Raw genomic sequence first — 10904 nt, 5'->3', positions numbered from 1 at the left:
CCGGCCCTGGACAATTGGCTCTACCTCAGCAACACTTTATAGCAAAATCACTATGAATAAAAATCCCTCAGTGACCTCACTGGATGTGAGTATATTGGCCCTGGGACAGGGTTGGGGGTGTTAACCTGTGTGATGTGAATGGCTGTGTCTGTGCTGGTGTTAGTGGCTGCCTGCAGTCACATGAGAGCATGGGTGTGATGGAAATCTGACTTCATTCATTCAATAAATATATTTTCTAAGGTCTTCCCTGTGGCGGGCACTAAGCTAGGCGTCGGGGACGTAATAAAATAGGGTTTCTACTTTCTGAGACCGTCAAAAAAGGAGAGGAGCAAGAGTCAAGATAGGAAATAGTACATAGTACAACTAAGAAATCTTAGAGGGTTTTTGTACTAGTAATCAAGCCTAGAGAGTAGACATGAAGAGGCAGTGGTCAGAGGTGAGGTTCTAGAATTCTACCAGGCTAGGGCACAAAGGTGCACGTGCGTGCAGGAGAGGCGCTTCTGGTGGTTTCAGCTTGCTCCTGGGCGCAACAGAGACGAGGAGAGATTGAGGGTACTAGGGCTGCTAGGCTGCGGCCTCCTGGAATCCTGGAAGACAGCTCCATTTGATGCCTTGTGATCAGGGCCCGCCCCTTAGAGAGGGTGCCGGGTCCCCGCAGCAGCCCCCGAGGGTTTCTGACCCGCAGTTAAACAAGGACCACGGCTAGAGCGTGCGGCCGCCCCGGAAGTGACGTGTCGCCGCGTTGGCTGTGCGGAAGTGGCGATGGCGGAGCTGTACGTTAAGCCGGGTGAGCTTGATGGCGGGCTGGGGTCGCTGGTCCCTCCTCTCTGCCCAGGGCGGGGCAGTGACGGCGCGGGCTGCGGACCCTCCGGCTCCCATGGGCTCGCGTCACACTTGCACTATCCTCCGCAGGCAACAAGGAGCGCGGCTGGAACGACCCGCCGCAGTTCTCCTACGGGCTGCAGACCCAGGCCGGCGGATCCAAGCGCACCCCGCTGACCAAGAGGGTCGCCGCTCCCCAGGATGGAGCCCTCAGAGGTGCGTGGGGACTCTGGGCGCGGAGACCAGCCGAGAACGGGCGGTGCCAGGGATGAACCTGTCCCGAGGGTCCTTTGTGCTATTCTGCCTATTCCTTGAGAGGTTGGAGCCCTAGAAAGGGCCTCAGGGCAGGTCCTTTTCTGAGCCCCTTCTCCACTTCCCAGGTCAATAAATGGTACGTTGGTTTCAAAGCAATCTCTCTATGCTTTCATCCAAGGTGATCTCATCCAGACTTAATGGTTTGAATTTCGTTTTTACTCTCAAATTGTTCTCATTTTATTTCCAACCTAGATCTCTTCCCAGAACTCCATAGTGGTATATCCATTTGTCTGTTCTACATCTCCACTTGACTGTATAATAAGCATCTCAGACTTAACGTGCTACTCCTTCATTCAGTTATTATCATCGACTGAAGAGCCAGACACTGGAGCTTTGGAAATACACAAATGACATAGTAATAAGGGCTCTGCAGAGAAATGAAACAGTGATGTGAGAATGACCACATAACTAAGGTGTGTGAGGGGCTGACATTCACACTGAAATCTGAATGATAATTAAAAGCTATTTACACAAAGATCAGGTGCCAGAGCATTCCAGGCATTGGAAACAGCTAGGGCAAAAGCCTGGGAAACAAGTTTGACAAATTCAGAAGACTGAAGGAATACCTAGTGGCTAGAGCACAAGCAAGCAGGGATCAGATCATGTAAGTTTTGTAAGCCAGGATAAGAAGTTTGTACTTTAATTTGTGTAAAGTTGGAAGCCATTGGAAAGTTTAAAGTGGAGGGCTGTCTTTCTTTTCCCGTGCCAATAGGTAGGGCTGTGGCCTGGGAAAGAAGCTCAGAATCAGCTCTTTCAACCTCTGTTCTCCACACCATAGCACTGCAGAGGAACAATGGAAGCGAGGATTTCTTAACCTTGTGACTGACATTTTGGGCCATATAATATTTTCTGGTGAGGGAATGTCCTGAACAGTGCAGGATGTTTGCAGCATCCCTGGCCTGGACCCACTAGATGCCAGTAGTGCTGATCTATATGAGATAACTAAAGTTGTCTTAAGACATTTGCCCTGGGGGTAAAATCTTCCCAGACTGAGAAACATTGGATGATTCACATTTTTTTTAAAATTGCTGTATCTGATGTAAGATTTAGGAAAGAAGTGGAAAATTGAGAGGCTGTTATGGGCCCAGGCCACTTTGCTCAGTGGGTAGAGCATCCATTGAGCCCAGCATGCGCGCAGCATGCAGACATCCCAGTTCAATCCCCAGTCAGAGCACATGAGAAGCAAGAAGCAACCATCTACTCTTCCCCTCGCCCTCCGGAAGCCATTGAGTGGATTGATTGGTTTGAGCATCAGCCCCGGCCATTGGGCATGAGGATAGCTCAGTTGATTTGAGCATCGGCCCCAGATGGGGGTTGCTGGGTAGATCCCGGTAAGGGCAAATGTGGGAGTCTATCTCCCCTCCTCTCACTTAAAAAAAAAAAAAAAAAAAAAAGTTTATTGTAACAGACAAGACTTAATGATGATGGTTTGGACAAGAGTGGGAGTATGAGGTGGTAGGAACTAGATGGATATGGGACATGTTATGGAGAAAGTCAGTAGGAATGAGTACATGAGGGAAAGAAGAATCAATGTAATTTGCATTTCAGGGTTCAGTTGAGAAGGAATTAGCAAAGGAGATTGAGGAATAATGAAAGAAGCAAGTATAAGTTTACTCTGGGAAAGAGTAAAACCTTGACTCAGGTATGATGAATGATGAGAGGTTAAGTAAGAAAAAAGGGAACGCTAGTTTTGACATACACAGTGATCACTCATGACCTCAAGAGCAGTCTGTGGAGTGATGAGAGCAAAAACCCAGCTGGAATGGGCTGAGGAGAGAATATGTAAAGAGAACTAAAGGCCGCTCATTCAGGAAATTCTGCTGTGAAGCAGAGATGAAAAAGGGGGTGGGCTATCTGAAGATGGATTGTGAAGTAAGGGAGGGTTTTTGCTTTTAAAATAGTTACACTAGGCCCTGGCCGGTTGGCTCAGTGGTAGAGCGTCGGCTTGGCATGCAGAAGTCCTGGGTTCGATTCCCGGCCAGGGCACACAGGAGAAGCGCCCATCTGCTTTTCCACCCCTCCCCCTCTTCTTCCTCTCTCTCTCTCTCTCTCTCTTCCCCTCCCGCAGCCGAGGCTCCATTGGAGCGAAGATGGCCCGGGCGCTGGGGATGGCTCCTTGGCTTCTGCCCCAGGCGCTGGAGTGGCTCTGGTCGCAACAGAGCGACGCCCCGAGGGGCAGAGCGTCGCCCCTGGTGGGCGTGCTGGGTGGATCCTGGTCGGGCCCATGCAGGAGTCTGTCTGACTGTCTCTCTCCGTTTCCAGCTTCAGAAAAATACAAAAAAAAAAGAAAAAGTTACACTAGAGCAGTGGTAGTCAACCTGGTCCCTACCGCCCACTAGTGGGCATTCCAGCTTTCATGGCGGGCGGTAGTGGAGCAACCAAAGTATAAATAAAAAGATTTAACTATAGTAAGTTGTTTTATAAAGATTTATTCTGCCAAACTTAGCGAAAATACGACATAAAGTACCTGGTAAGTAATTATTATATGCTTTAACTTGCTGTAACTCTGCTTTATAAATTTTATAAAGTAAAGTTACTTCACTACTTTATAAATCACCATTACTGTGGAACCGGTGGGTGGCTTGAAAATTTTACTACTAACAGAGATACAAAAGTGGGCGGTAGGTATAAAAAGGTTGACTACCCCTGCACTAGAGTGGGTTTGTATGCAGATGGGATGGTTCAGTAGAGTGGGAGAACTGATTGTGAAGGAGAAAGGGGATATTTGCAGGATGGAAGCTTAGAGAATGCAAGAATGTTCAGAGTTCAGCTGATGAGATAGCCTCTGATAGGGGCTGGGAGCTTTCATCCTTTGAATTAGGAGGAAAGTGGTCACTGGTGGTGAGAATGTAAAGTTCCTGTTTAATGACTTCTGCTTTTTCAGTGAAATATAAGGCAGGGCCAGAAGTAGAGAGACAGCAGGGAAAGGTAGAGAATGGAGGGGGGTAGAAAGTTTAGAGGAGATGTGAAAATAGTTGTTCCTAAGAGTAGAAAAATGAGGCAAAGTGTAGGATTCCCAAGCAGCGTTGGGTGCTTTTTAAAATCTAGCCATGGATTTAAAGTGTAACTCAGAGCGGTTTTATTTTTCCTCCCAGTAAGTGCAGGTGAGTTGGGTTTACCTAAGTGGGACAGTGGGAGGGGATAAGTGAGGTAAGAGTGTTTATAAGGGTGTGATTTGAACGCATGGTTAAATCTGACTAGCTGAGCTGGAAGGGTAAGAGGTTGGTCAGATTTTGTAGATGCTTCAGTGTTAAGAACTCAGCAGAGGGGAATGAGAGGCGGAGCCAGGGTGGATAAAACCATCACTGGAGGTGAGGTCAACAACCCAAGCCAGATTATATGAATTATCCATATGGGTGGTGATGCCTAAGAGTAAATTCTTGATTTTTCTTCTTTAGTCTTCGCTTTTTCTGTAGTAGTTTCACCATCCCATTACTAAAGTCAGAAACCAAGAATCATCCTTGACTCCTCTCCCTCACCCCAGTCCACCAAGTCCTGTTGCTACACCCTCCTAAATAAATCTGACCACTCCATTTCCCCTCATCTGTAGTCTTTCGAGACCATGCCAGCATCTTCTGTTCCCAAGATTAGTATTCCATTAACCTCCCAACTGCTGTCCCTGCTTCCATTCTTGACCTCTTCTCATTAGTTTTTCAGAGCACACAGAATTAACTTCTTGACTTTTCCTGCCTTTTGGGTGCTGCCCTTCTTTCTAGTGCTTGCTTCCTTCATCTTTTCATGACTGCATCCATCTCATCCATCAGTTCTTAACTTTGTAAGCACTTTTTGCTACACACTACTAGCAACTGTACCTATATTCTTAATCACCATTGTAACCGTAAAATAAATGTTATTATACTGTAATATCCCTGTTTTATAGAAGAGGAACTCAAGCTCAGAGGTTAAAAGTAATTTGCCAAATGTCACATAGTAGGGGTGGGCTAGGATAAAATTAGATGGCCTTCTAGGTAGGTCTCTCTGTTCCTCTTTTATTACTTAATCCATTTTATTTCTCTGTAGCATAAAACAAATCAAATTTGGTGATTTTCTTTTGTGTCCATTCTCCCCCTCCCCAGCTCTGCCACTGCGCTCCTTCTAGAATTTAAGTTCTCTGAGGTCAGGAACCTTGCACATTGTCTGGCATAGTAGACTTCATGGCACACTTTTTAATTTTTTTTTAGTGAGACGAGAGACAGAAAGACAGAGATGAGAAGCATCAACTCGTAGTTGCAACACTTTAATTGATTGCTTTCCCATGTCTTGACTGGGAGGGGGCTACAGCTGAGCCAGTGACCCCTTGCTCAAGCCAGTGACCATGGGGTCATGTTTATGATCCCACACTCAAGCTGGTGAACCCATACTCAGCCGAATGAGCCAGCACTCAAGCCAGCGACCTTGGGGTTTTGACTGTGGGTCCTCAGCGTCCTAGGTCAACGCTCTATCCACTGTGCCACTGCCTGGTCTGGCTTAATAAATATACAATTTAAAAAAATTTTTTTTGTATTTTTCTGAAGTGAGAAGTGGGGAGACAGAGACACAGACTCCCGCACGCACCCAACTGGGATCCACCTGGCAAGCCCACTAGGGGGCGATGCTCTGCCCATCTGGGGCATTGCTCTGCTGCAATGGAAGCCATTCTAGCGCCTGAGGCAGAGGCCATGGAGCCATCCTCAGTGCCTGGGCCAACTTTGCTCCAGTGGAGCCTTGGCTGCAGGAGAGGAAGAGAGAGAGAGAAAGGAGAGGGGGATGGGTAGAAAAGCAGATGGGTGCTTCTCCTGTGTGCCCTAGCTGAGAATCGAACCTGGGACTTCCACATGCTGGGCCAATGCTCTACCACTGAGCCAACCCGCCAGGTCCAATATACATTTTTGAATGGAAGACTTATCCCAGAGAGTAACCCTCTTTATAAGGGATGGATTTAGAGTTGAGCATCTTACCTATTTCAGTAGCTGTACCTTTGTTTGATCCTGCTTTACCTTTTCAGTCCCTACCTCAGAGACTTCTCCTGGGACCCCCCCAATGGGGCCTCCACCTTCTTCCAGTAAGGCTTACAGGCCCCCGGCTGTGGGGAATTGTCCTGCCTCCACTGTGAAGCCCACAGATTCCCCAGTTGTTGAGTGTGAGACTCTGCTGGAAGATGTGCTGAGACCTTTGGAACAGGCATTGGATGATTGCCGTGGACACACCAAGGTAAGCCCTGGCATTCTGGTGAGGCGATGGGAAGGGTTCCTATCAACAGCCAGAAGCAGGTTTGTGTCTGAAAGGTAGACCCTCTGATCCTATGGGCAGTGGCTCTTAACCCATTTCTGAGTTATGGACCCTTTTGGAATCTGCTAAGGACTTCTCAGAAAAATTAACACAGGGTTTCAGGAGATTTTGAAGGACTTCTGAAGACCAGTCAGTAGAAGAGGCTTGTTGGTACAAGAGTTGAATTCAACTCCTATTAATGATAAACAGCCTGATTTTTATACCTCTAGGAACTCTAGGCCATTCAGAGCAGACCCGCTGATAACTGTGTTTTGGGAGGTGGGGGAATCCCTTTTTTTTTATATATTTTTTTTTTATAGTGTTCTCTGGAGGCAGGGGATCCGAAGTCTTAAAGAAAAGTAGCACAGTAATTTTCACCTCTTTGGCCCTTAGTTTTTTTATTTGTAAAATAGCATTTTAAAGTGAGTTTTTTGGGGGGTCTGAGAACCTCTGGAAATTTTAAAATTTAGCCTTATTTGTATTTTTCTTGGAAGGAGATCCATAGGTTTCATCAGATTCTAATGGGGCCTCTAACCTTTGGGTAGAGAACCAGAATGCTAAGGTTCAGTGTAAAGTGCCTGGGACAGAAAGGAGGTGCTTCCTACGTGGTGCTAGGTTTCCCCTGCCTGTTGGGCTGGCAGCACTGACTTGGAGGGGTTTCTGTCTCTTAGAAGCAGGTATGTGGTGACATCAGCCGGCGCCTGGCTCTGCTGCAGGAACAGTGGGCTGGAGGGAAGCTGTCAACACCTGTGAAGAAGAGGATGGCCTTGCTGGTGCAAGGTATGGGTGAGTCCCTTGGTATAGCCAAAGTCCCTCATCCTGCCGTGTTTGGCTAAGCTGGAATTGGTTGGGAGCGGGGAGGTGGGAGCTGTCTTTTGCCCCAGACTGCTTACTTGGCTTCTCTCCTCAGAGCTTTCAAGCCACAGGTGGGATGCAGCAGATGACATCCACCGCTCACTCATGGTCGACCATGTGACTGAGGTCAGTCAGTGGATGGTGGGAGTTAAAAGATTAATTGCAGAAAAGAGGAGTCTGTCTTCAGAGGAAGAGGCTAATGAAGAGAAATCTACAGCCACAGATGAGGAGAACCAGACTGTCCAACAGGATCCATAATCCTGTGGGTTCCCAGACTCACCTCATACCATCTCCCCTGCTTTGGCATGGGAGGCCTTGTCTCACTTAGCTCTCTTAGCTCTTGGGAAACTATGCCCCTTTGGGGTCCTTGGCCACAGGGCAGTCACTTGTTACCCCTAACATGCATTTCAATAAAAACATTATGATGGTGGGCCCTGGGTAGGAGATAAACCCCTCCTATACCAAAATGGTCACTTCTGGTGTCCTTGACTACCCTCCTCCCTCCACACCCTACAAACCTCTGTTCTTCCTCCATTCATCATGAATACCCTTACTAGGCATGACCAGATTACTGCCTGCCACTTTCCTCCAAATTAGAACTAAATGACATCCCTTGCTGGGTTGAATAACCCTATCTGTGTAGGATTTAATTTCAGCACAAGAACAAGGTTCAAATAACATGGGGAGAATTTCCCTCCAGAAAAAGAGACTGCATTGTTTGCACTTTATCACCCTTGACCTATGCAAGTGCTGTGGAGATTAGAATCAGATATTAGAACATAGCTGAATAAATTGGAGGGGGGAAAAACCAGATAGCTAAGATATAGGATCATAACCTTTTTTCCTTGGGGAGGGGAAGGGGATATGATTATGGCTCTATCTGACTTACCAAATAATCTGCTGCCTCATTTTAAGCCTCAATTTGTGCTCTAAGGCCTCTGCTGACCCTTTGCAGACAACAGAATCAGGTTTAAGGGGCCTGCAAGAAGGGCCAGTATAGGCTTCAGTGTTGGAATAAAGGGACTGGTACTTAAGGGTAGGAGGCAGAAAAGGCATGAGGCTAAAAGAAGGCTAAAAGGTTGGGGCAGTGCCTCTTTTCCTGCTTCGGTGGAAATAGGGATTACTGGAGAGGCCTGCCTCCAGGAAGGCTGCTTCATGGAAAGGCTGGAATAGCTCTTGGCAGGGGTCAGGCTAGTGCTGTTTATGGTTTGGTGGCTTCTGTTTCTTGCCCCCATAGGCTGCCACGGGTTCTAACTGCTACTGGGAATGGGCCCAATCTGAGCGGGAAGGGACCTGGGACCACTAATCCTAGGCAGGTCTGCTGGGCCCCATTGCTGTGTGGCTAAGATGAAAAGATAGTATTGAGAACACTGGAGCCAAGGCATGTCTTTGAATGTTTACTAAGTAGTCAGACAGTGACATACTCTATTCCCCAGTTCCCACCTCAGCCCCTGAGGGTGGGAGACTAGGGGTTGAGGAGTGCCTACAGACCAGTCAGAAAGTAGAGCTAAGGGCTTATTAGCAAGGTGCCCACTCCTGTCCTTGGTCTAGCTGCCTCAGAACTAAGGCCCAGAACCAAGTCACTCTCTTCCAGATTAGATGAGGCCAGCTGGCCTTTGGATACCCCAAAAGAGGTGGTGGCAGCAGTGGCATGAGGGATTCCTGTTATTCCACACACGGGTCATCTGCACTGGATCAGATGTCCATTTCAAACTGTGCGTCATCTGGAGAGAGAAAAGGCAGGAGGACTGGTTGCTGGGTTGAGGGTCTGCGGGCTCAGCTTCAGTGCAGAAACCTCTTGGAATTAAACCCCCCCTCTGCTTAACTAGTACTTCTGGACTCAAAGGCATTTCTTAATTTTAGGTCAGGTCCTGCTTTTCTTACCGGGTATCTCTTCCTCTGTCTCCTTCCGCTCCTTCAGCTCTTCCAGCTTGGAGGGTGGTGCTGTTGGAGGAGTTGTGACCCCGGGAATCTGAGGGAGGCAGCAGGGGGGTGTCCGGGCAATGGGTGAGTTCTTGCACCCCAGCAGGAACTTTCGGTCGTAGATGATCCTGGTGCCTGTCAAAGGGTAGGGGCTATGTAAGAGGCTGGAGCTTGGGTACAAAGCTGTCTGGGGCCCAAGAAAGGCCTTTTAGGAACCTAGCGGGTCTCACTTCCATGTCACAAAGTGCTACTACTGCTTTGTAGCCCAGCCAGGATCTCAGCTGACTAGCCTTCACAGCACTTAAAGACTTCCAGGCCTAACCAACATACAGCTAAGTGGCACATCCCAGCTGACCCAGGCAGGAACTTCTGGTTTAGGGGAGCTTCATGTCCTGGCTCCAGGAGAAGCACCAATCTTGGAGCTCAGGTACTTCAAGCTGCTTTTCTCTGGCTCTGGAACTGCCTTGGTTTACAAGATGGGGCCTAGACCCCCAGTGTTAGCTAGATCAGGACGGATGTGAAGGTAGTTCACCCAGTACTGCTACCTGGGCTCTGATACGCTGCAGGGAGGAGCTGTGTTCCCCATGAATCAGGGACATACTGTTCTTATCCTGACCCCTCCCAAGTCCTATCATGCTCAGCCCGGCCTAGAGGAACTTGGCTTGGAATCCTGTCCTCAAAGGGCCCTGCCCTTGTTAGCAGCCCTCCCCTCAGCCTCCACGTGGTAGGAACCCCTGGGTGGAAAGCCCAGTAGCTCTTGATGCCAGGCTGCTTGCCCAATCAAACAGCCGCCAGCCAGCCAGCTACCTGAAGCCCATGCCCCCAACTGCCCAAAGGGCTGTAGCAATTCTGCAAGACCTAGTGATTCCTACCTACTGAGGCCAAGCTCAGTTGGGGACTAGCCCTCCTAGGCGGCAAAGTCGGAACGGGAAGGTGAACAAGGTGCCCAGAACCCAGGCCAGTGAGGATTTTAGCCCCAGTCACCCGGAAACAAGGCTTGGGCTCCACCCGCCCTCGGCGCTTTCCCCAAGCAAAGGGGCCTGCGGACAAGTCCGAGGACCGCACCCTCCCACCCTGCCGGCCACAGCACACAGGCGCTGTCCTGCCCACTTCCTCCGACCCCAGCCCGGCCCGCTGACCTCCCGGGGTAGTGGCGTATAGCGTGCCCCCCGGCGTGGTGCTGTAGTAGTCGGGCAGCCGGCCTCTGCCACCGGGTATCGGGCAGCTCGTGGATGTAGACATAGTGAGCAGGACAAGCAGGAAGGCAAGCGGCTGGTACCGAGGACGTGGAGCGGAGGAAAGTCTGAGGCTGACTCTGTTGGCCACGTGCGGCCACAGCAACAACACCAGGACGACGTCACGCCCGGGGAGGGCCACCCTCTGTCACTCAACCCGAAGGTCCCGCCCTACCCGCCAGGGAGCAAGGCCCCGGCTACGCAAAAGTTGAAAGGAAGAAGTCCTGGATTGCACCAGCCTGGAGTTACTCTTGGACCAACTTTGGCAAGCGGCCTCTGAGTATGGCAGCCGCTCAGCTATTTCCTATCACTGTGTACAGCTGGCGCTGGGGACAAATGAGGTACCGCACATGTTACTACCATATATTAATTTACCCATTCTTTTCAACAGTTTAAGGCAGTAAATCACTATTATTTGTCACATTTTACAGGTGAGGAAACTAAAATCCAGAGAGGTTAAGTCACAGGCTCAAAGTCACTTATCTTCTAGGAGTTTGGGGAGGCTGG

The 10904-nt window shown here is 49.1% G+C and overlaps 2 protein-coding genes across 3 annotated transcripts; one reads left to right on the top strand and one right to left on the bottom strand.

The window, feature by feature from the left end:
- Window positions 1-208: 208 nt before the first annotated feature.
- On the top strand, window positions 209-7706 carry SRA1 (steroid receptor RNA activator 1). 2 transcript variants are annotated; one of them, XM_066388032.1, is made up of 6 exons: window positions 209-787; window positions 913-1038; window positions 1330-1353; window positions 6122-6327; window positions 7056-7164; window positions 7295-7706. In XM_066388032.1, the coding sequence occupies exons 1-6, from the start codon at window positions 763-765 to the stop codon at window positions 7495-7497; spliced, it is 693 nt and encodes a 230-aa protein (XP_066244129.1). In that variant the 5' UTR covers window positions 209-762; the 3' UTR covers window positions 7498-7706. The 2 variants fall into 2 exon arrangements, with proteins under 2 accessions (XP_066244129.1, XP_066244130.1); XM_066388033.1 differs by lacking the exon at window positions 1330-1353.
- A 917-nt stretch (window positions 7707-8623) lies between these two features.
- Window positions 8624-10514, bottom strand: EIF4EBP3 (eukaryotic translation initiation factor 4E binding protein 3). Its single transcript, XM_066388035.1, has 3 exons — window positions 10302-10514; window positions 9124-9297; window positions 8624-8963 (listed from the first exon to the last, which is right to left on the bottom strand). The coding sequence occupies exons 1-3, from the start codon at window positions 10402-10404 to the stop codon at window positions 8935-8937; spliced, it is 306 nt and encodes a 101-aa protein (XP_066244132.1). The 5' UTR covers window positions 10405-10514; the 3' UTR covers window positions 8624-8934.
- Window positions 10515-10904: the final 390 nt, after the last annotated feature.

This window comes from Saccopteryx leptura, chromosome 6 (genome assembly GCF_036850995.1).
Source record: "Saccopteryx leptura isolate mSacLep1 chromosome 6, mSacLep1_pri_phased_curated, whole genome shotgun sequence".
Taxonomy (NCBI): domain Eukaryota; kingdom Metazoa; phylum Chordata; class Mammalia; order Chiroptera; family Emballonuridae; genus Saccopteryx; species Saccopteryx leptura.
This window is presented reverse-complemented; position numbering and strand designations above follow the sequence as displayed.